This window comes from Monomorium pharaonis, chromosome 8, assembly GCF_013373865.1.
Source record: "Monomorium pharaonis isolate MP-MQ-018 chromosome 8, ASM1337386v2, whole genome shotgun sequence".
NCBI classification, from domain to species: Eukaryota; Metazoa; Arthropoda; class Insecta; order Hymenoptera; family Formicidae; genus Monomorium; species Monomorium pharaonis.
In genome coordinates, this window is record NC_050474.1 from 18137412 (window position 1) to 18162231 (window position 24820).

Here is a 24820-nt window from a genome sequence, read left to right on the forward strand (position 1 = left end):
ATTATCGTTGCGAGCTCAAGAAGAGAATCGAGAAGAGAAATACATTTATATTCTCTCATAGTATTTATTATTTAGGATGTACTAGTAGAGTAAAAATTATTTAGGCAAACGATCTATTAAAAAAAGTTTAATTCCTTGGAAAAAATTTGTTATAAATAAAAATTATATATAAATAATTATATATAAAATTATATATACTTATGAGAAAATTTGCATTGGTTTTTCCATCTAAACCTAGAATCTAGTGTTTCTATTTTCGTTATTTTTCATGATAACGCTTATTTATACATAAAATATTTTTAACCAGATAAGAAGTATTTTTACGTACAACAATTTCTACAATTTTTGTGTGAAATTATGTACTTATGACTGCTAAATTCTCGCAATTAAAAGAAGATATTTTTGAAATAAAATTAATAAGTGTTAATAGGAGTACGATTATTATATGATACCGTGCTTATTCGTTAATTAATGTTTTAGAAATTTTATCGGTAGAGAAAAATCTACATGTAATCAAATATAAATAAATAATATATAATTCTAAATAAAAGAGATAAAAATAAATTCGTTTAAATTTGAATTAAAAATTCGACAAAATATTAGCTACAAATGGTGGAAGTTGAAAAGGGATCTGTTTTAGAAACATTTCTTATGTTGCTACAAATATGCTAGCAGCTGAAGCGATGCTATAAATACGAGTATGCGGAAAAATCCCGGCGTTACGTCGTCAACGATAATAGATCATTCCGTATGCATATCTTCTTTCCGACCGTCGTTCATGTATCAGCATATATCCGGCGGAAGCTTGTAGAACGCTGTGAATGTTTAACGGTATCAGGCCGCATAACAGATGTATTGGCGTTACGTGCCTGAAATGCAATTTCCATTTATCGGCACTTTAAAAGCGTTGCCCCTCGATACCAGCGGTACGATGTCGATGCTCGGTGAGTCTTAAAACCACTTCAGCCAGATCAGCTTAATCGCTTAAATCAACCGACAGAATTGCCTCCGGCGCGGCGGAATGCTTAATTATTTGATGCTTCGTCGCAAATTATTAGTTCTCCTCATCAGTTTTCCTCGACGTGTCAAACAACAGCTAAAGTTAGCAATTCTATATTATTAATAAATTAATACAAATATTACTTGAAATAAAGTTAATCCCCGTTTAACTTAGGCTCGTTTTTGTCAACGTAAATTAACTTTAACCTTGATTTAACTTACTCTTTATCTTTTTCTAATTTTCAGAACTAGAGCAACATAATACATAAGTTATACTGAGATTAAAATAAATCTACGGTGATAGAAACGGGTCTTAATTAGACTTCGGTCAAAGTCAGACGCTGACAGATATAATTAGAAGCCAGCACTTATGTTACGTTAACAAGGATAAGATGTGTTTCATCCCTCTCCTCCTCTTTTAAATGCACGTAAGAGAATTTATAAAAAATATATTCTTGTTCTGATCCGTACCACAACATAGACTCATCCAAAGCTCTCATTAAACTTGCGTGTTTCTTTACAAGTTGTGATTAACGTGGGAGCCAAGGAAATCTATATAAAGAGAAGCTAATCGATAGTTTAACAATATCATGTTACATTGAAGCGAATGAGGAAGAATGGAGGAAAGAAGACGTCTTTCTGGAGATGTTACTTTGTTTTTCGTAAAGGCTGCTTTAGCAAAATTGCGAATCGTCAAAGTCGACGATCGTGCTTGACAAGACAAATGGGGAAACGAGGGAATCAGGACAACAAATATAGATTTTTGTTTTGTCTTGGAAAAATTCGATGAAATTTCAAAATAGTAATTAAGCAGTAGCAGAATTTACCAGCTAACAGTGCGCGTCGAAACAATTTTCCAAGTTACACGGCGAAATTATTTTCCCGTGCGCGAACTAGCCGTGGGCGATACCGGTATGTAGAATGCACAGCGTATCGGGTTTCGCATTCAGTATTCGTCCATTCAGTATTTAATTTAATGTTCGTTAACGACTTTTTAATACTTTTCGCACAGCGGGTCGAACGGGTCCCGTTAAACCGGAGGCTGGATGCATTCTACCAGAAAATGACGCCGGAAAAAGTGACGAACGTCTTAATGGCGATGAAAGATCGCGGTGCGGCAGTTTCTTCTGGAAACTCGCGCAATGCGAGAGCAAACCTGTGTCACACATGCTCTAAGAAGCGCCGGTGATTTTCCCAAGCGATTTTCCCCGTGACCCTGAATTATTAATAAAACGGTACACAGAGATTATAAAGGTGTATTTGCACGGCAACTCCCGACGTTTATCTTAATTGTAACGCAAATTGTGTTTCGCGTACCGTGTACCTTTACCTTAGAACGAAACACTGTTTTGCTTCGAAAGTACCTTCCAACTTTGAAGTTTTCCCGTAAATTTAATAGCAGTCTCTCAAAGGAGATAAAAATTTAAATATCAAGGATATCAAGGATGGGTAATAAAAGTGCGTTTTTATTAGAGAGAATAATATTATAAAAATTGAATTTTTTTATTGCATTCTATTTATTTGTAGTTCTATTTGTTTATGAAGAAATACACGGAGAAAGTTTTATATTAAAAATTATATTATATATGATAATAGTCACGGATCATAAGAAAACATTTTAAAGAATTATATCATAAATAGTGTAAACTATAATGATTTGATGCGAAATAATTATTATGTAAGCAGCACACACCAACACGCGCGCGTGCGCGCGCGCGCGCGTGTGTGTGTGTGTATGTGTGCTGCTTACATAATAATTTTTACTAAAAAATTTTCCGATCGTTGCAAATATATATTATAAGAAAACATATTTACATAATAATTTAAACAAAATATTTTATATTTCGTTCTGTTGTCCGTCCAAATCTACGATATTTTTATTTTACTTGAGAGAGCGCTCTTGCGCTCGCGCTAAGGGATAAACTAAAGATATATTATAAGGGGAGTATGAAAAGAAGTTTTATATATACCTTACTCTTGCGAGTAAACATACAGAGGCTCGTGTTGCAAATCAAACGCGCTTTATCAGACTTGAGACGGGTCAACGTTCCGAAAAGGAGGCTGTAAATTTACTAAAAAATAATGCAAACATTGATTTTGTTTTTAAGTCAAGAAACTTAATCTTTTCAACTTAGTATTAACATTGTTTTGCTTTCAAGAATATTTTTTCTATTTTCTTTTCTGGGACACCCTGTATATAACAACTTTATCCCCAAGGAGCAAGGGCGTAGCATCAGCTACGTGCACGAGATTTCTCTCAGACACGGATCTCTAACTCTTTCCTCTGCGTCTTCTCTCCGGATTTCAGAGGTATGAGTAGAGAAGGTTTACTAAACCAAGAAGGCTGATCGATAACCTATTTTTCCGCGTGTCTGGCGTGGCGCCAGAATTCTTGGTGTGTGGCTGCTGACTCTTTGACATCGCAAACAATGTAAAGCTGCGGTCGAGGTAGGTCATGAATGTTTTCGATTCGAATCCCAACAAAGTTTCGCATGGCATTGATTCAAGTAGATTACGACGGTCAGTGTGGCGATTGTCACGTGCTTTTGGATTAGTACTGTTTATAGATAGATGTAGAAAAGTATATTACTGCTCATGAAAGAAATTTTCGTAATATATCTCGTAGTAGTTTAAAGAATTTTTTATCTTTTAAATTTATAAGGATTTTTTTAAGGATCTTAAATTTTCAGTTTTTTTTCGAAAATCATACATGGAATGGAAAATCTTAAAATGTTTTAAAATTTATATAGAGGAGAGAAGGCGGTTATGGACTAGACATGGAGTTACGGAATTCGTGATAATTCATATACTTTGGGTTGAGTTTTGGGGATAACAGTCTCAATTACTTTTTTATATATTGTTTAGATGTTATAACATAGCCACTGGTTATTCGTGTTCGTTTTGTCGTCTTAAAAGCTGCTTTTTGCAAGTAGTCGGAAGTTCTATAGGTGTCTATTCTTTACCTCATTTTAAGAAATATGTCGAGTATTAATTTTTTAACATTAATATAATTTGAAGAGCTTGAAATAGCTTTCAAATAACATAATAAGGGGTAATATCATATTATGAGCTTGAAATAAAGGGTTAATTTCTTAAATTTTTTTTCCAAAATAAATAAATATATTGAAATTTGGTTTATTATATATGATAGTAAATTTCTTAAAGAGTATAAAACATTTTTTTATTAACAAAATGGCGGCATATCAGCACATACTTGCACGTAACTTCAACTTTTTCGAGGTACCTCCATGGCCGTATCTTTTTCTGTTTTAAATTTGCACATAGGATAAAAATTTATAAAGAATATTAAAATACATGATAATAACTAGTGAACTACGTGGGTTTTTTAAAAAATTGTGATTTTGTAAAAATAGCAGTGAAATAAAAAACAAAACAATTTTTTTTCACAAAAAAATCGACCGAAAAACGTTTATAAAATTGATAAATTTTAATTTATCGAAAAAATTCCACGTAGTTCACTGGACAATGTCATTTTTAAGCTAGAGTTTAAAATGTCAAACAAATTAGATAAAAATTGTGGGACCTAATAGGAGTATGGCCAGCTAGAAAAATGTAGTTTTTAGAAAAACGCTTTTAAAGCTTTAAGTATTAACATTTTAATGAAATTTTAGATTTTCTTTCAATCTACAATGCTTGCACTATACAATTGGCCTTCCAGATTAAGATTCCTTTAAATGGCTTTTAAATTAATTTCTTTTATTTGTAAACGACGATATACATATAATTAGATTCGAAAAATAGCGCGATATAATCTTATAATAGCGAAATGGCCTGAAAATAAAAAGATTGTTATAATTTTACTAAAATTGTTTTCGGACTGTTTTACATTTAATCCGCTATTTCAAAAATTCAAATTCTGTACAAATGTAATTACGAAAGATAATATTACATCGGGCCGAAATACTAATATTATTATACATATGTAATCACATAAAGTTATATATGTTATTAGATTTTTTTATATCTAATTATTTATATTTATGTATAATTATATTATAGCAATTTTTTCTCGAATAGATTGCAATTAAGAATTTATATAGTACTAAAACAATACAGGCACGCGCTATGCGCGCGCTATTTAGTTTTTTACTTCTTAAAAATAACAATTGCAATAATAATTATATAAATAAATAATTATATACAAAAAAAGGAAAAAGAAAGAGAGAGAGAGAGAGAGAGAGAGAGAGAGAGAGAGAGAAAGAGAGAGAGAAAGCATACTTACATACATTAATTTATTATCTAATTTTCTTTCTTTTTTAAAAATATTATACACATAAAAAAAGGAAAAAAGAAATACAATATACACAACATACATAAATCTTTAAAGTAATATGATATTGACACTGAAATGTAACGAAATGTTGTCAGCTCTGATTCTTCTTCTTTTTCTTGTTTTTTTTTCTTTAATTAGCATTAGAGATTGACGACATAATTTGAAAAACAAAATTACAATTGTTAATAAATTATTAAATACTTTGACTTTGATTATATGTGTACCTTTCCATATAAAATGAAATCAACATCTTTTGCAAAAATCAATACAGAAAACTAACTTTCGAAAATCTTTTGTTCGAGTAAGATACCTCACAATGTACAAAAAAGTTACAATTGTTAATAAATTATTAAATACTTTGACATTACATGTATCTTTCTATATAAAATAAGATCAACATTTTTTGGAACTACTTGGAAATATTTTATATACATTAATTAATTAACTATTATTGCTAGTTATAAAATAATATTGTGACATATGCATGCACACGTACGCGTGCACATATAGAAATTAATAAATTTAAAAAATAACCAAATAAAAAATAATCAATAGAGAAAACTAACTTTCGAAAATCTTTCGTTTGAGTAAAATACTTCACAGTGTACATACACACGCACAGATGCACGCACTTCTCTCCCCCCCTCTCTCTCACTCTCTCTCTCTCTCTCCGTCTCTCCCAGTCTTTCCCGGTCTCTCCCGGTCTCTCTTGGTCTCTCTTGATCTCTCCCCGTCTCTCCCCGTCTCTCCGCTCGCGATTGTCAACGCAAAGACGTAACTCTCTATTCTTTTTATGAAAGTATAATAGGACTTGCATAGAGAGAATTGCTCGGTCTAATGATATTTTCTTTTAATAAATTATATAAAATCTCCTGCAATTTCTGTTTATCTGAATATGAAAGTCTACGCGGTTGGTAACTAATCGCCTACATAGAAATGAAACCTCCAATAGACGTCCATTGGACGTCTATCATGGAAATTTAGAACTTTTAGTGGACATCTCTTAGACATCTAAGATGCAGAGCTATTAGAAGCGTTAGCTAGCGCTATTAACTTCCGAGCGGTACAAACGTAAAGTGAAAGTGGGGTACATTTACACCTCAGTCTGACGTTTGTGTATACATCTCTGATACCGCCATGCAAAACATTGTTTTTTGTATTGGTGTTTTCTTCAGACGGGCACTCGCTATAGAGAGAGAGGTATTAAACTACATTTGCGCGAGCTGCAACGTTCCTACGTGTGAAACCACAAGATCATACAGTGTGAGGAATCATGCAGCTTGGAGTCAAGAAAATATTTTAATAATTTTTTTACTTTAGTAATGTATTCTGTAATTAAAAAATAAACATTTTTTTACAGTTTTATAGCACAATAGAAAAGATTGATTGTGTTTGTACTTATTTTTTTCCTTCTTCTTAAATCATTGTTTGTTGTTTACTTTTATTTAATCAAATAATTATACTTTTTAAACAATACCTAAAATTAATTTTATTCCGGTTCTAGATTTATCGTTTACCTTTTCAAAATTGTTTTATTTTTTTAATTTATTAAAAATTGACGAAAATACAATAGATAAAAAAATTTTATTTTTTGATTTTTTCAAACTTTATTTTGTTTAAATTAATTTTTAAAGTTATTTTTAATATTAATTAATATTATTGAGGATTATACCATTGTCATAGTCACGAAAACACGAAGAGATTCACGTAGCACAATATTGATTTCAGTCCATTTGTTCAATGCAGAACACTTAGAACGGAATGGGGTACATTTATATTATATAATCCAGTGTGATATTAGAGATAAAAAAAAACAAATTTACCGTTCTAGCTTTTACTTGTCACTATACGTAACACCCCTATCAAAAATACTATTAAAATTGCGGAAAAAACTATTGGAAATTATTGGAAAACTACTCATTCAATGTTGTATAGTTGTATTATTAGTTCCAATAATTTTTTCACAAAGCTAATAGTATCCCTGTGAGCAAAATGCGTGCCATGTGTTAACGGACATCGGCAACAGATTTTCTCAGAAGTTGATAACAAAATAAAAATTGATTGGCATTTATTATTTCAGCAAAATACTTATACAATTTATAGAATTGCTCACAGAATTTGATAGCAGACTGATGGCAGGAATCGAGTAAAATCTGCACGTGCGAGCAATCTGATTGTAGATTAATAGCAAAAAGTGCAAACCTCGTTCGATCACTGACATCAATCTGTTCGCATAGCATGATCAACAGGCTTTGTTATATCTTTGTTCGCGCAATTTGTCAACACCTTTTAATATTACAGATTTCTGCAATTTGTCAGCCGTTTTGCTTGACAACGGTTAACGGCAGACAATTGGCATAATCAGTTTTCAACAAACTTGGCTATTTGGAATTCTTCAATAAGGAACGAAATATGACGTAATTCTACTGATAAATTTTTATTATTAACAATTACAAAAGTCGATCTTTTCTATGTAACATCCATCTAATAATTTAGAATTAAAAAATCGTCGATAAGATCCAGGTTAGTCTGCGAGAGATTAAATATCAAAATCTGCTTTAACTGAAAGCTGATTTCCTATGTTATTCACATATTAATCTAATAGCTAACTTATAATTTTACTATTTTATTAAATTATTGCAATTGCAGAAGAAAAGAGAATGCATAGATGATAAATGTATTACATGTGTCATGAAGCAAATGTAAAACAAGGTGATAAGATAATAAATATCTTAATATTAACATTATATAAACAAATTCTTAAATATAATTAATATAATCCAAAAGACAGCAAAAACAAATACAACTTTTATCATTTGGTGTATCCAATAAAATCTGAAATTAAAAGTTTTGTTTACATACAATAAATTTAAACTAAAAAAAGTAATTGAAAATTAAAAAAAAATTATTCGTTACCTTTTATATTTAATACGGCTGATTTCTAAAGTATTCTCATCATCCTTGACTATGTAGAGGCGTAAGCCCTGATAATGATCAATAAAATATTTTGTCCAGTTAAATTCTATCATGTTAAACTTAAATAATTGTTGATCCTTTTCATTGAGACGATCCCACATTGCATGAATATTGTCAGTAGAATAAGTCCACTCTTTATTACAAAAAGGTTCGATTGCTTTGGAAAATTTGTCAATCTTTGCATACAACTTGCACATACTGAAATACATGAGAAATTACTAAAACTTTTTATATTATAAATGTGATTTTATTTAATTAGATAGATATAAACTATTAGAAGTATACATAATTATTAATCTATTAAATATATATAATATTTATATTTCTGATACCTCGGACTACGATTTATACAGATGCTTGCAATATCCATAAATAAAGCCGGAAGAAAGTGACAGAGCCAAGTACAAATTTTATAGGATGCTTTATATTGTAAGTGAATCATTATGGGTATGTACATGGCATTTCTCAAGGGATATGTTTTACTTATGTCGAGAAATGTGTGAGTATATTCCTTCCAAGTAGGCCCATCAATTGGTGATACAAAATTATAAATTAACATATCTCTGCCTCTCCTAAAAAACCAATTAAAATTTAGTTAAATTATGTATTATATTTTTTTTATGTATCGGTGTTACAATTACATAAATATTCACAAATTATAGTAATACCTTAATATTTAAGATATTTAAGTATACATCTTGATATGATAACAAAAGTTTATTATCAATTTTATTTTAATAAAATGTTTTGCTCGATTACTCTATGTATTATTATTGTTATTATTATGTATTATAAACATTTACATATAAATAAATATGCAATAATAAATAAAAAGTTATAATAAAAAAATTATGTGTAAAATTAATATTATATTATAGTCTATTATTGTCTGTGGCAATAATTAAAATAATAAAAGTAAGATTGTATATAAATTAATTGCATTGATTGATGCGTAAAGTAGTGGCATTGTTAAGTACATGGTTATACCTTGATTGGTTATGGACGTCATAAGCACTAGCAATTAATGCATTTGCGGTGAAATCGACTGGTACTATATTTGCCTTGACACTGGGATCACAACGTTGAAATCTTGCTAAGCCAAGTAGTGAAGCTACGACAATGCCAAGTGGTCCATACATATTGTCGATCCATCCAACGAGTGGCTCACTGGCACTAGACAAAACTTTAAGAAATCTTAATTATTTTTTCTTGTAGATTTATATATGAAAAGTGTTTAACAAAAGATAGGAGAAAATTTTAAGGATTGATTCTATATGATAGTAAAGTAATAAAATAATATTAAATAACATAATTGCTCGTTTTATTAGTTTGGTTTTTAATTATAATTGTTGTCAATATTCCTTTATGTTTAAAGCTTTTTTTACATAAATATATTTAAATATTTTTATAATGTCTTTCAGGACTGACAAAATTGTCGGCGCGGAATTTATACAAGCTAAAAAAATTAATAGAAAAATTATATTTAGTACACCTCTCTCAGAAAGGATTTCTGATACCAAGCAAAAAAAATTTTTGACATATTTAATCTTATTACTATCCCAGTTATTGAACAGAAACTAATTTCAATTATATATATTTATTTTTTATATTGTTTAATATTATTCTGGATAAACCGAGAATAATATGAAGAAAAGTTGTGCATGTCTCTTTAATAAATCAATTAGCGTAATTTTTTTTACAATGTTTAATAATTTGTTTATAGCAATTGCAAAACTAATTTTTGCAAAGTGCTTTTTATGTCAGATATGTTCTTTATACTCTTTTTCTTTTTCTGACTATTATTATGTAGCTACTCTTGCGGGTTTAGCCGTTAATCTTAATGGGTTAATAAACTTTTAAAGAATCTGTTAGTTTTTATAATTATTTTGTTACCTATTGCAGGCCGAAATATTCCAATTGGTAAATCTCCGCTTTCGTCTCTGAGAAGTCCTTCCGCCATTGCTTTTGTAAATGTATAAATATTCGGCCATTGTGATATAATTCTACTCAAATAATAATTTAATTATCTATATTAATACATTTCATTATTTTATTATACTGCATATTACACATACCTAGTTATTTTTTTCTTGATTATATTTTCAGGTAAATTACGTGTAAACGTAATAAGATTTTTGTAATTAATAGGATATGAGTAAAATCGTTCTTCAATATGGTCCACATAGCAATTCGCATATACGGTTGACACATGAATAAGTGACTGTAGGATAAAGAATCGTTAAATTCAATCTTTTAATTTTTTAAAAATAAATAAACGTACTAATACCAATAACTTTTGTTAAGAATTATTGTTATTCATTGAAGAAAAAATGTATGATATTTGGAACTAGTAAACAATAGTTCAGAATATTATTTTATAGTATTTAAATGTTATTAAAAAGAATTATTTTTGTAGTGTTTAAATGTTAATAAAAAATTAGAAAAAGATAATTTTATTTTCGAGCAGAGCTGAATTCTCTTGGTCGGTTTCCTAGCTGGATGGACAGGCTCAGATTATATTACAATCATAATACAATGAGGTAACAGTGGCACAACTTGTAGATGTGATATATATAATTAAGAATAAACAAAAATAAATCTAATTGAACATGATCAAATATATAAAATTCTAAATTCTAAATGTTTAAAATAAAAATATGTTTGAGGCAAAAGTTAATTATAAAATATAGTGAGATTATGGTTAACCAAACGATATTTTTTTCTCTTAGTATTGATATGTAATTATCCAAAGAATTACCTTTAAATTTATCATATGTTTTGCAAGCTTCAAGATGGTAGCAGTAGCGTTAATGTTTGCTGCCGTAGAAACTTTGATTTCTTCGTTAAAACGTACATTCGCTGCCATATGAAAAATTATGGATACCTATATATTATATTATAAATATTGCACTATAATGTTTTCAGTTAAAAAATTAGGTAAACGAAAAAAAAAGTTTATTAATTTTTAACTACGTTAATTTATACAGTGCAACCTCTCAGTACGGTCCCTCTGAATAAGCCCGCTTTCCCGCTTCGCTGTATACGATCTCCCACTGTATCACCTTTCTACTCGAACTCAAGTTTCAAGCACGACCCTCTCATTTTTTACATCATATAATGTTTAATTATTTATTAATTATTAATATATTTAAATAATTGTTAAATAACGTACATTAATAAAATTGAGAACTAACTTTTAAACTTGCATATTTGTATTTTAAAACTATAAATATTTTAAAATTACGGCCGGCCCTATTGAGAGGAAGGTGAATTTTTCCACGACGCGGCGCGGCGGCAGTATCGAATTAGTGGGGAGCCTTCAATTCATGGAAAGGTATTCTCCTCCGATCCAATCGCGGAAATTTAGAGAGGTTGCACTGTAACTAAATTACAATTAGATTATGATTTATAATTAGATTATGGTTAGATAAAGGAAGATCATCAATACACAATTTTTCTTTTGTATTTATTTGAGAAATAAACAATTTATTTGAAATTATGTTATGAACAAAACAGATTATATAGCTTATAATTTGTTTTCAGTAAGAGGAATACAGTTTACATTCTACAATAATTTTATATTTTATACCATACGTTATAAAAAAATACAAAAGAGAAAAATATTAACAAAGTAGTTTAAGAAATTATAAAAATTAAAAATAATATAATATAATTAATAATAATATAATATAATTAATAACGTATTCTCTATTTTTTAATCTATATAACTTGCAAAAAATAATACAAATTTTATTTTAATTTTTGAAGAAATTATTTTAGCAAAAGAGCTCCATAAATATGTGAGTAAATGTACATAAACTTTAAATTTTTTATATCTCTAACTAAATCATGTTTTTGTCAGTATTAATAATACAATGCAATGTTTAGTTTTCGAGAAATAAAAGAATGTCTTTAAAAGCTTATTCCATTGAGAAATGATAAAATGATTCATTGAAATAACATCAATGTTTTTTGCATCAAAAATACATCAACTTGACATCAATTCAATATTTTTTCGGAGAGCATATCTCACTGAAATATCAGTATTGGCGATCTTCCTCTACTACTGTGATAAAAACAAGGTAAATTTTTTATTTAAACTTTGCGGGTACTATAAAATCATGAAATTATTATTTTTGTGTGTTGGTAGTACTGTCTTTGACATCTATGCAGAGTTTCATGTCAATATATTCAATTGCTGCAAAGCTACACGTGTTTTTGTAAACATACAAAAGTGAGTTTTTCGATTTTTACTATGTCTGATTTTGTTGAGCAAAGAATTTGCGTTAAATTTTGTTTGCGGAATGAATATTCTGCCGCGGAAACGTTGAGGATGTTGCAGAAGGCCTTGATGATAAGACTATGTCGCAAAAAAATGTTTACAAGTGGTATGGAAATGCTGCGGCCATTTCATTTGAATCAACCCAAACCATTTTTAAAGATGTTTTGTGCCTCAAATGCGTCAAATCTCGATTCGTTCCAAAAACACTCAATTTCGTCCTGTAATATCTTCAACGTTTCCGCGGCAGAATATTCATTCTGTAAATAAAATTTAATGCAAATTCTTTGCTCAACAAAATCAGACATAGTAAAAATCGAAAAATTCATTTTTGTATGTTTGCAAAAACACGTGTAGCTCTGCAGCAATTGAATATATTGACATGAAACGCTGCATAGATGTCAAAGACAGCACTACTAACCCACCAAAAAAAAAAAAAAAATAATTTCATGATTTTATAGTGCTCGCAAAGTTTAAATGAAAATTCACCTTATTTTTTAATCACAGTAGTATGTATAAAACCTCTCGTTTAAATATGCAATAATTTTGGTTGTGTTAAAATATTATAGTACAGATAAGAAAATAATTAGAGTAATTTGAATTAAATACTTCATTTATTAGCATGTTCTTGTCATTTGCTGATAATCCAAAGTCTTTGACATTTAAATCGCCTATAACCGGGACGACTTTTTGGCGGAAATTGGGTACTTCCTTTTTTACTTGATTGTAAAGCTACACAGATTACACATATCTTATATGATAAGTTTACAAATACACATTGCGATATACATCATATTAATTTGATATTGTTTTCTAGATACTTACAGGTTTTTCGAATATTTCGTCTAGTCGACTGTTGGGGCATTTATCTTTTTTTGATCGTATCAGCAGATATATCGTGGAAATATCGGCACAACTTCGTAATAGTTTTTCAATTAAAACTTTTCCAAGAAATCCGGTACCTCCTAAAAAATAAATAAAGCGTAAATTATACACGCACACATACACATGTACGCGCGCGCGCGCGCGCGTGTGTGTGTGTATGACTACATAGTACGTAAGAATGTCTTTTGAGAATTCAAAACCATTTTATATTTAGAACATTCTAATTTAATCTGAAAATATTCTTTGAATAGTTCTTTTACATTAGAAGTGATCAAAAATATTTAATTTTTGTGTAATTTCTTGTACGTTAAGATTCTGCATGTGTTTTTAAAAAAATTTGTCTTTTCTTATATTTGTGCATAGGAACAACAAGTTGTAGTCTACCTTTGTAAAAAAAACTTTTTTTTAACAGTTTTGGAAACCTGTTTTCCGTCCTTGAAAATATTAAAAAACGTTTTTATAAAAGTTATTATAAATATGTTTTACTAAAGAAGGTTATTGGAAGCAATTGAAACTGGAAGAGCAAGATTAAGGTATCGAAATCGTTCCAAGAAAAAATAATCCCGGTATAAGTCAGTTAAACAAGATATAGGTGACTTCTTTTACAAATTTTACAAGTGCAATATTGACGTACGAATTGGAAATTTAAGAAAACATTATTAATGCATGTTTGTAATCTACGTGTCTGTAATCTATTTTCTAAATATATTTCTTATAATTGTGTATAATTATATATGTATGTTTCAAAGAATATGTGATCTATGTATATAAATAAAAATGTAAATGTTTGTTTGTCATCTAAGATCTCCGTAAGTTTTTCATCGATTGCTTTGAAATTTTGACACAACGTTGCATTCGTAACCGTGAGTGTTGTTATGGGGTCTGATTTTGGATATACTTGGTGTTTCAAAAATGATGGCCATAATTTAATTTTAAACAATATTTTTTAAATAATATTTTTTTGTAATTTTGACATAACGTTGTATTGAATTTAGTTAGAAGTACGTGAATAAATAAATATTAGATTTATTACTGGTCATAAATGCAGGCCTTTAATTTGAAAATGTTTATTTTAGCATGTATATGACAATTTAGAATCAATGGCAGGATTTGAAATTTTGACACAATGTTGCATTCGAAAACGGGAGTGTTCTTATGGGGTTTGATTTTGGATATACCGGGTGTTTAAAAAATGATGGCCATAATTCAAGTGTAAAAATCGTTTTTTATTAATATTATTAAAATTTTGACACATTGAGACGAGGAGAGACGGGGAGAGACGGAGAGAAACGGGGAGAGACCGGGAGAGACGGGAGAGACCGGGAGAGACCGGGAGAGACGGGAGAGACCGGGAGAGACCGGGAGAGACCGGGAGAGACGAGGAGAGACCGGGAGAGACGGAGATAAACGCAGAGAGACCGGGAGAGACGGGGAGAGATTGGGAGAGACCAGAAGAGACGGGGAGAGATCGGGAGAGACGGGGAGAGACCGGGAGAGACCAGGAGAGACGGGGAGAGACGGGAGAGATCGAGAGAGGCAAAGAATGTTTCTATTGTGTTTAAATTAAGGTAATAAGAAAAATAAAGATGGCTTTTATTTTATTGAAAAAAAGGAACTTATTTAAAACAGTCTTTTGAATGGATTTCTATTAAATCCATGGCAGCTTTTAGAAAAAAAAGTTGGAAATACATAAATAAATGAATATTAGATTTACTAAAGATAGATAAATGCTTATTCAAAATAAAATAAAAAGAGCAACAGTAAAGCAAGGCTCTTGAAAGTTAAACAACGAAAGCAAAGAAAATTTGAAAAAAAACGTAGCATAAGAATAGAGAGCAACGCTTGGCAGGGCATAGTTATATAATAAATGAGCAATTTTCACTCATTCTTAATACTTAATTTTTTGTAAAGAAAACTGCAAAAATTATCTTTTGATTAGTTTTGTCTTTTCAGTATAACTATTTTTTTATATTAAATAGAAATTTTACAAAAAAATTATAAGTATAAATACATATATGTAAACATATTTTGTATATGTATAATTATATACATTTTTTTATATAAAAAATTGTTTACTGAGTACATATAACGCTATTTTAAATATTTATAACGTGATGAATTTAGTTATGAGATCACAAACAAATAATTTTGTATTTAACATGAATGCTAAAACATGATAACATTGTCCGATATAAAGTATTCAATTTTGTTCGAATTGAATCAGAATAAATATTGCAAATTTTAAGAAAATTTATTTCTTATCTTCCTTAGAAGACTTACAAGAATTGTTGTTTTTAACTTCAAATTAAATACACAAAAAATATACAAAAAAATTGTTTTTATGTACTATAAATTGTAAATTAAAAAAGTATATTGCGTATATAAAATTAAAGACCAGGGCACCTCATAAATCATAAATTTAAACTTTTAAAAGTACTTGTAATAATAAGAATTTTATTGTTTTACTCTTCCAGGGCACCTTGGACCACAAAAATAATTTTATTCAATAAATAACAATGACAAAGATTAAAAATAAGTTTTAATTAACTTACACGGTGCAGCATATAGCACTAAAACACAACTAAAATATAATAGAATATAAAACTATTAAATATATTCTATAACTATTAAATATAACTAACAGAATTGAAAATTTATAAATAATAATATTAAGCAGTGAATAAATAAGATCAAGAATAAAACTTAAGAATATAAATTTAAATTGATTACTTCTTTATGTTTGCCTTCTTTGTACATACGCTTGGTAAAGTGTGTGTTATACATTCAAGCTATGGTCTAAAAGTGATAAAGAAAAGATTAATATTGACATAGGTCTTTCAAAAGCACCTTCTTATTTTTTGGAAACTAAATCTATCGTACTATATTAATACGGATAAAAACAGAATCTGTTTACATAATTAAAAAATTAAACTGCTTCATACATTTGTGGCTTTTTTCGACATGAAATGTACCAAGAACAAAATTATTTAAAAATACGAATAAAATTTGTATGATTTTCTTTTGCAAGTTGCATAGTTTATACAATAGTGAGTACATTCTTATATTAATATTAGATTGTTTTACATGTTTGTAGCTTTCTAAAATTGTTCTGTTTATATTATATTAAAATTGTTCTGTTTTAATTTTTATATTTTTTTTCATAATGCGATATAAAATACAAAATGTTCGTGAAACAAAATCGGTACATTTTTCTATTAAACAGATTGTAAAACAGATCGTATAAATGTGTAATTTGTTTTTTTAATAACATAATATTATTTCAGATAAATTGTCTATTTCTTAAATAGATTTATTTCTATTTTCTAAATTGTGCATATGTGTTTATTTTTATTAAATTGGTTATCTTTAAAATGCTTTTATTTTCAAAGTGCTCATTTTCAATTTTTTATTTTATAAAGTTTGTTGTTTAATATACAGAAATATATTTTATTACTAAATTGTTTATTAATTTGTTTTATAATTAATTCCTTTACTATGAATGTGTATGAAATCTGCCAGTAAAATTGACTATGCCAGTTTTAAGGACTAAGTAATTAATTTTTTTAAGTTCTTCTAAATTAAGTAAGATATTATATTTAGTTATATTTAGTTATGTTTAATATATAATTATGTTAAAAAAATATTATTTATTAAAGAATATGTGACAGTAATGTAGAATATATCACGTTCTGTAAAAAAGTATCAAAAATTTGTTATTTAAAAGTCCCGCGATGAAGGTATCAACAATTTTTTTTGTGGCCTAAGCTGGCAGCGCTGTATCTAATTACCATCGCAGAGAGAATTGGGCTCGATTTGTCAATCAGTTTGTTTACAGCAGCTGTTTATGTTCATCGAATTCAAGAGTGTTTTGCGATTTTTATAATGGGTAAATTTTTCGAGAAAAGAATTTGTCTTAAATTGTGTGTTGCCAACAAAATTTCTTCTGTCAAATTATTGAAAATGGTACAAAGATTTTTCCCATGTAAAACACGGAAGTCACAATGATGTCATTTGTCACTTAATAACATCAGGATGATGTCGTAAGAGCATTTTTTATATATTTATAAGTAACAAATAAAATCATAATGACATCATTGTGATGTTGTTGTTATTCTGTGTTCTACCTGGATTGGTGAATCACGTCTGTCGAAAACATAACAAGTGTATGAATGGTATAAGGCGTTTAAAAAAAAGCCAAGATGTAGTTAATGCCTCGTTCTAGTCGACCTTCAACGTCTACGATTGAAGGTACGTATCGTATACACAGAAATTCTTTCGGACAAACCATTAATAAAGAATATTATTATTTTGGCGCTATGAGATTGTTCGCCGGACAAGGTCAGACTTGTGGAAAAATAATTTGACGCCTGGATTTGGCGTCACGATTATGGATCGTCGCACACATCGACTCTTGTACGCGAATTTTTGGCCAAAAACTCAACAGATGTCATCGACCAAGATGACAAAAGTTAAAAAACATGTCACATTTATATACAAAATATTAAAACAATTTTTAATTAGATATCGTAAAAATTACAGAGATATGAAATTTATTACGTGAGTGCATCATTTAAAATAATAACTCAAAATAAATCTTTCAAAATAAAGCATAAAAATTTTAAATCAAAGCAGATTTTTTATGATAATTTTTTATGGAAAAAGCTAAATTAAAAAAATATATCACAAAATGTGATAATATTTATTTTGCGCTATCATCAAAAGAAGTAAAAAAGTTAGCAAAGTCATATATATAGAAAAAAGAAATTCATGCAATAATATAAAATTTGTAATATTATAAAAAGTTTGTGAGGCAATAATTAATTTTTAATAAAAGTGCTAAGCTTTGCAATATTATTTAATGGACAACCCTGGTAAAAATTAATCAGTTTTTCAGATCTCCGCGGGAGTACTTAATGGGATAAATCACGAACTACAGCGTAAAACTAATTATTGAAAATAAGACATGGCTCCAAATTATGTAAATTAGTACAACAAAATTTTTTAAATTTGTTTAAACAATTATTGTATAAACATTATAAAAGTTATTTTTTTAGTTTCTTTAGTAATTCTTTCTGTAGAATTGATTGTTGTACTTAAGTTTAAAAAATGATTTATTTATCATCTTTAAACAATTATTGTTTAAACAAATTGCAAAAAATGTATTATTTTATATAATTTGGTCATGCCCAATGATTTCATCCTGTAGTTCGTGGTTTTTAAACATGAGCATTATAATAATGAATTAATTTTGTCAAATAATTTTCATGTAACAATTCAGAGCAAATAATTATATAAGGGGTTACATTACATTATGACATAATAAATTCTCAAAAAAATCTACTACGTTAAAAAATTCAAAGACTACCCATTTTACATTTTTAAGATTTAGAACGTGAGTTGCAGGTTGCAAATGCGGATATTGCCATTAAGCTAATACAATAGGTATTATTATTATGATGTAAAAATTATTTCTGAATTTACGACTTGTGTTCTGCATATGTAGAATAGTGTTAACACATTCTGCACACCAAGCTGTTTTTGCTCGACTTTTATTGAGGCCATTTGATGACTAAAGACTGACATATTGTTATAAAATATTTCAGTATATCATTAATTAATAAGTAATTTATGCTTGTACATGCAATTTTCTATGTTGTCTCTTTTTTATGCTAATATATTTTACAGCTTTAAACTTATTATAAAATATATTTTTTAAACGCATTTAACTAAATATGCTAGCATGTACTATATGTAGTACACGTGGTCTGAATGGAAAATTTAACGTGTGCCATCAGCGGTACATGTGCCACGGGACGTATTAATATGTAAATTATAAAATTATAATTAATATTTCTGTTTACAACAAACTAAAATATTTTTATTAATAAACTTAACTAACCATAATTTATTCTCGTTTTTATCAATGTGTATACACTGATAGAAAAAATGTATTGTATTTATGATCATAATTCCGTAAGAAAATAATTGTAGTCAAGGATATAATTTTTATAGTAATTATTACAATAATATTAGTAATAATAATTATGTGGTATATTTTAAAGAAGTATAATCTTTTTATGGCGTTATTATAAATAGGTGTAGCTATTATTACTAACGTTATTGTAATAGTTACTATAATAGTTACTATATAAAAATGACATTTTTGATTATAATTATTTTACTATGCTATTATAGTCACAAATATCATATATTTTTCTATTAGTATACAACGATAGTTTGACAAATGCTCGGCCTAATACCGAAATATCAGGAGTATCAAATACAGGTTATAATTTTTTATAAGTTTGATTCTTCAGAGGACCTACCGTAATGTTTCAGACAGATACGTTTAGTAGTTTGTTTATTATGCTCAAATTAAACAATCAAGTTGTAGTACTTCTCGAAAAATAGATAAAACTAAGTGTAGTGATAAAATACATTGTTATGAAAGATTTAACGCCAACCAAAATAAAAAACGAGCTTGATTTCTCTTTGGGAGACTCGTTATCATCGTTTTTAACAGTAAAGAAATGGGTTCCTAAGTTCAAATGTGATTGTTTGGTGATTTTTTGACGATAAACGTTCTGGTCGTTCAAAAATCGCTACAACTTGACTGAGGAAATTATTGCAAAAATCCATAATGTTGTGTCAAATGATTAACTAATAAAAGTGCGTGAGCTTGCTAACACTGCAAACATCTCAATACATCGTGTTAATAACATTTTACACAAACATTTGCATATGAAAAGCTTTTCAACTCGATGGGTGCAGCGTTTGCTGACAATCGATTAAAAACGCGTTCGAATAAACATTTTTCAGGAGTGCTTGGGCATGTTTAAACACAATTCAATTGAGTTTCTGCAAAGTGTATTTTGTTGAAAGAAAACTATGTTGAGAAATAAACAAGAATTTTTCCCAAAAATCATGTAATTTCTTTGTCAATCCGAAAACATTTTAAACTACCCTATATAAGTTTTTCTAAAATTTGTAATAAGTATATTATAAGATCGTTATAAAAAATTTTTTTGTTAAAAATAATTGTTACTTATAAAAAAAATTAATCGCTTTTTTTGGCAGTAAAATTGATATTTTTTATGTGTATTATACATTCATATAATATAAATTGTATAAATGTAAACATTTTAAATTATTTTAAATGGTCAATGACCTCGTGATTTATGATTCAGTGTCTCCTCTCTATATATAAAAGTTATATATTATAATATATTGTATAAAAAACATCTATAAATATATTAAATTTATATTTATATGTACACGCACATATATATACATATATATACATATTTAGCAAAATTTATTATAATAAATTATAATAAATTAGATATATGTGTATCAATAATCACAAATTACAAATTTATAATTTAGTTGTCATAACAGAAAAACATTGGCAATTTTAGCAAAATTGTAGCAAATTACCCTATATTTAAATCTTCTATAATAATAATAATAATAATAATAATAATAATAATAATAATAATAATAATAATTATTATTATTATTATTATTATTATTATTATATATAGAATTTTATTGAATGTATGCGCAATTTTCAGATAACAGAATTTGTTAGATTGACAGAAAATTAAAACACATTATTTATAATGCGTTTACAAACTGCTATAATTAAAAAACTTAAACAGAATAAATATTTTTTACGTTACAATAAGACATAATACAGGAAAGAAAAGCTAAAAATTTATTTAAATTGAAATAAAAAATATATAAAAAAATAATAGATTGCAAAAGGGAGAAAGTGATAACAAACGGATGCCAGTTAGAAATGAATTGTAATGTTTAGCAGAAGTGAATAAGAAGACGGCACGAAATTTTAAAGAATGAGAAAGAAACAATAAGTTTTGTAAATTTGCATGATAGACGCATCATGGAATTCGGAATTGAAATAAAGGTTACAAAAATAACAGGGATTTTGAGAGATGAAGAATATTACATAACACACATGTTTAGTAAGTTGCATGATAAATAAATACCTGTGATGAAGATCGACTGTCCGGCATAAAAATTCTGTATCGGCGTTCTACGTGTTTCAGCTTCCATGTTTTGTTCACTTATCATAATGCGTAAAATTAACACTAAGATTAAAAAATTATTATTGTTTATTGATTTTTAAACTTTCTTCAGCAAATGTTTACTAGATTTGCAGTAACTCCGAAGACTGAGACTTATAAGGAAAGTCTTGTTCCATATATATATAAGCGTATGCTATGAAATGGTTTGGTAGGGGAACCTGGAAATACTTAACTCCCTCCTTTTGATTTTGTTGAATATCTAATAATAATTAAAAAAATTTTCATTTTTAATTTTACATTATAGATATTTTAACCAATGTCAATGTATCTAACTGCATTAATTAAGTTGAAAAATAATAATAATTATATATAAATATAATTAAAAATAATAATTCTTAGAGTAATTTACATTTTAATGAAACAGTTTTAATGTTCCAAGTGTCCATTATTTTAAGAGATTAATTTAGCATCTTTGCATAATATTATTATAATTGCATCATGTACTTGCGATAGATGTTACTGTTTCGATAAGAAATAACTAGATAAGAAACTAAACAAAAATGCCTGCAAAATTAAACTTGAGCTTGGAATATTTTAGGAGTTGGATAAAAAATGTGTAAAATTTACGTATGTTTACACTGAAGAGTAAACGTAAAGATGATTACATTGATGAAAAAATATTTAGTATTTTTTGAGTTTTTTTATAAAAAAATTTTAAAAAATATTTTTTGAAGAATTTTCATACATTTTATACTAGTTTTTATTTCGTTATAGCAATAAATAAAATAATTAAAAATAATTTTTTATCTGTATATTTATCAAAATTAAAAAAAATTTTTACGTCTTATTTAATAAAGTTCTTTATTATCTGAAGAATGATATACATGTATTAAGCCAGACTTCGAAATTGCAAGGGAAAATATAGAGTTTGGAGTAAGAATAGAGAGCACAAACCGCCTCCCGCAAAGGTAGTTTTTGATGTTGTGAAGTTTATTTATATTAAAGCAAAAACAATTTGCTGGACACTGCTTAGGTAATTTCACGCAAAACGGGGGGGGGGTCCCACTTGCCTATAATCTCAATTGCCTACAGCTTCGTTTGCACACAAATTTAGTAAAGCTGCTCGATTGTCTACATTCCTGATTGCCTACAGCTTTGTTTGTAATTAAGGTTATTTCTTTTTGCAAACAAGGCACGTTTTAAGTAATTTAATGAAGGCTGAGGAACTGATTGTTAGAAACTTAAAGCAGCTAGAAAAAAGACGCACTGAGAGAAATATTTTTCTTAAATTAACAAAACAGAAGTTACTGTAGCAAATGATTTGCTGATGTGGGACAGCAAATAACTCTGTTGTGAAAATAAATAATTTGTTACGTTTGATTTGCTGTTATAGCCATTGAACTCTAAGTGAACGAATGTGATTTGTATCTCGAACAATATGTTTCTTAAAACATATAACAAATGATTTGCAATGGTAACTGTTTCCTCTTAGCTATCCCTTCTTTTGTTTTGGTAACAAAAAGTTTTTTTCTCAGTGCAGAAGAGGCTAAAGGGACTAGGGACTAGGGACAATTATATGGCGCAAGTATCGCTGATTAATGTTAATCTTTTTTTTGCTTTTTGTACTAAAAATTGTTACAAAAACTTTAAATGCGTTTTTCTCGAAACATTATTTTACGAAACGGTATGCAGCCTAACTTCGCCAATTATATATTTACATCAAATCAACTCTAAAATTTGATCACATCTTTATTTTATTATTATTTAGGGCGTTACAGAAGATATATTAAGATTTTCTCACTTTTTAAAATTCAAATTTTCTAAGCAATAAATGACTTTTTTTAACTGTTACCATTTTAATAATATTTCTCAAAACTTTTCTCATTTTTATTATGTAAGAAATAATTTTTTGTTGTTCCAGATCTGATCGCGGCAAAGGATTCATGTACATCTTGATTTAAAACTGCTCTATGGAGAATAGCTATCACGCGCTTAATTTTTACATTAAAAATTACAAAAATTTTTGTATATTTTAAAGTGTTTATAATAAATGCCCAAAAAAGAATTTTTTGCGCATTATTTTTCTCTTTGAAAAATTTTCCAAAAATGTTTTAAAATTTGAGGCTCCATGGTGTTGAAGATCATTTCTTAAATTAAATCTTGTACTTATTTCTATAAAATAATAAAACGTATTTATACTTATATTTCTTATTTATGAAGTTTTATTTAACAAGAAATTACCCTACAATAACAGTAAAGTTATAGTAACTTGTTAAATTTAAATTAAATATATTTTTTTTATTAAAAAAATAAAGAATATAGAAGATTTTTTATATTAAAATATTTTGCACATACAGGACATTTATTTATATAATGTAGATTTAGGTAAAAAGAAAATAAATTTGTCTCTTTCAATTAAAAAAAAAACAGCTTTTTATTACACTTATAATTTGAAATATTATGGTCCGAGTTCAAAATAATTTTTTGTTTTCTATTTAAAATATAAAACATATATCAATATTAACATATATTTTTTATTTATATAAAAAACTGTATTTTTAAACTACATATAGATCTTTTTATACAAAGTAACATGCGACAACAATATAACAAATCATTATATAAAAAATATATTTTGATTCTTTACACATCAAAATAATTTTTTTATACATATAATAAATTTTATATAATAAATTAATATTTATGCATTTAATAAAAGAAAGATTTTTCTAATAAAATTTCTTTATATATAGAAATAAATTGTAGAAGTAGGTAAAGAATAAATAAAATAAGAGAAATCTTTTTAATAGTGTGATTATTCTTAGAATTAAATTATATAAAACATATAACTATACAAAGAAAATTTAATTGTAATATAAAAATTACAAATCTATAATGGTATCTACAAAAAAAGAAATTTTTGAGAATAATAAATAAAATCCATAAGTAGTGTAAATGACACGGTGATTTCATAAAAAATATAATAAACATTTTTATAATTTTTTTTTCTTATTTTCCATTTACTGCTTACTGCAGTAATTTTTTAATATAAAATTTTTTTTGTATATATTAATAAGTTGCTCTGGTATTATTACAAGCTGTATTCAAATAGAACAACAACGTCAAAGCATAAAAATAAATTGTGATTAATAGATAAATTATTTTAATAATTTTGCAATTATTTTGACATAATTTTGATGACTTTTACGTTACTAATACAATGTTGCAACACATGTTTTCGGGTCATTGCCATTTTGGGCTGCTGATGATGCCGAACTACATATACACGAAGTCTCATATTTCGCTGATCTTTAAATTTCTCATCAATTATTGAGAAAT

The 24820-nt window shown here is 27.6% G+C and overlaps 1 protein-coding gene and 1 long non-coding RNA gene across 3 annotated transcripts; one reads left to right on the plus strand and one right to left on the minus strand.

The window, feature by feature from the left end:
* The first annotated feature begins 780 nt into the window (after positions 1-780).
* On the plus strand, positions 781-7720 carry LOC105828167. Of its 2 annotated transcripts, XR_004964364.1 has the most exons (5): positions 781-944; positions 1246-1427; positions 1524-2457; positions 3217-3447; positions 7595-7720. It is a non-coding gene; the product is annotated as an uncharacterized LOC105828167 (long non-coding RNA). The 2 variants fall into 2 exon arrangements; XR_004964363.1 differs by having other exon boundaries at positions 1246-2457.
* On the minus strand, positions 7712-22219 carry LOC105836325 (fatty acyl-CoA reductase wat). Its single transcript, XM_036291177.1, has 10 exons — positions 21443-22219; positions 13374-13513; positions 13158-13280; positions 11028-11153; positions 10345-10490; positions 10163-10272; positions 9257-9452; positions 8602-8841; positions 8210-8467; positions 7712-8128 (listed from the first exon to the last, which is right to left on the minus strand). The coding sequence occupies exons 1-10, from the start codon at positions 21525-21527 to the stop codon at positions 8038-8040; spliced, it is 1515 nt and encodes a 504-aa protein (XP_036147070.1). The 5' UTR covers positions 21528-22219; the 3' UTR covers positions 7712-8037.
* Between the last annotated feature and the right edge of the window lie 2601 nt (positions 22220-24820).

Bases quoted from the DNA above. Each gene is read 5' to 3' on its own strand.
- LOC105836325 (XM_036291177.1), bottom strand. From the start codon at position 21,527: ATGATAAGTGAACAAAACATGGAAGCTGAAACACGTAGAACGCCGATA. The intron at 10,273-10,344 runs GTATGTGTAATA...TTATTTGAGTAG, and splicing joins ATCAAGAAAAAAATAACTAG to AATTATATCACAATGGCCGA. The intron at 8,129-8,209 runs GTAACGAATAAT...TTTTAATTTCAG, and splicing joins AGCCGTATTAAATATAAAAG to ATTTTATTGGATACACCAAA.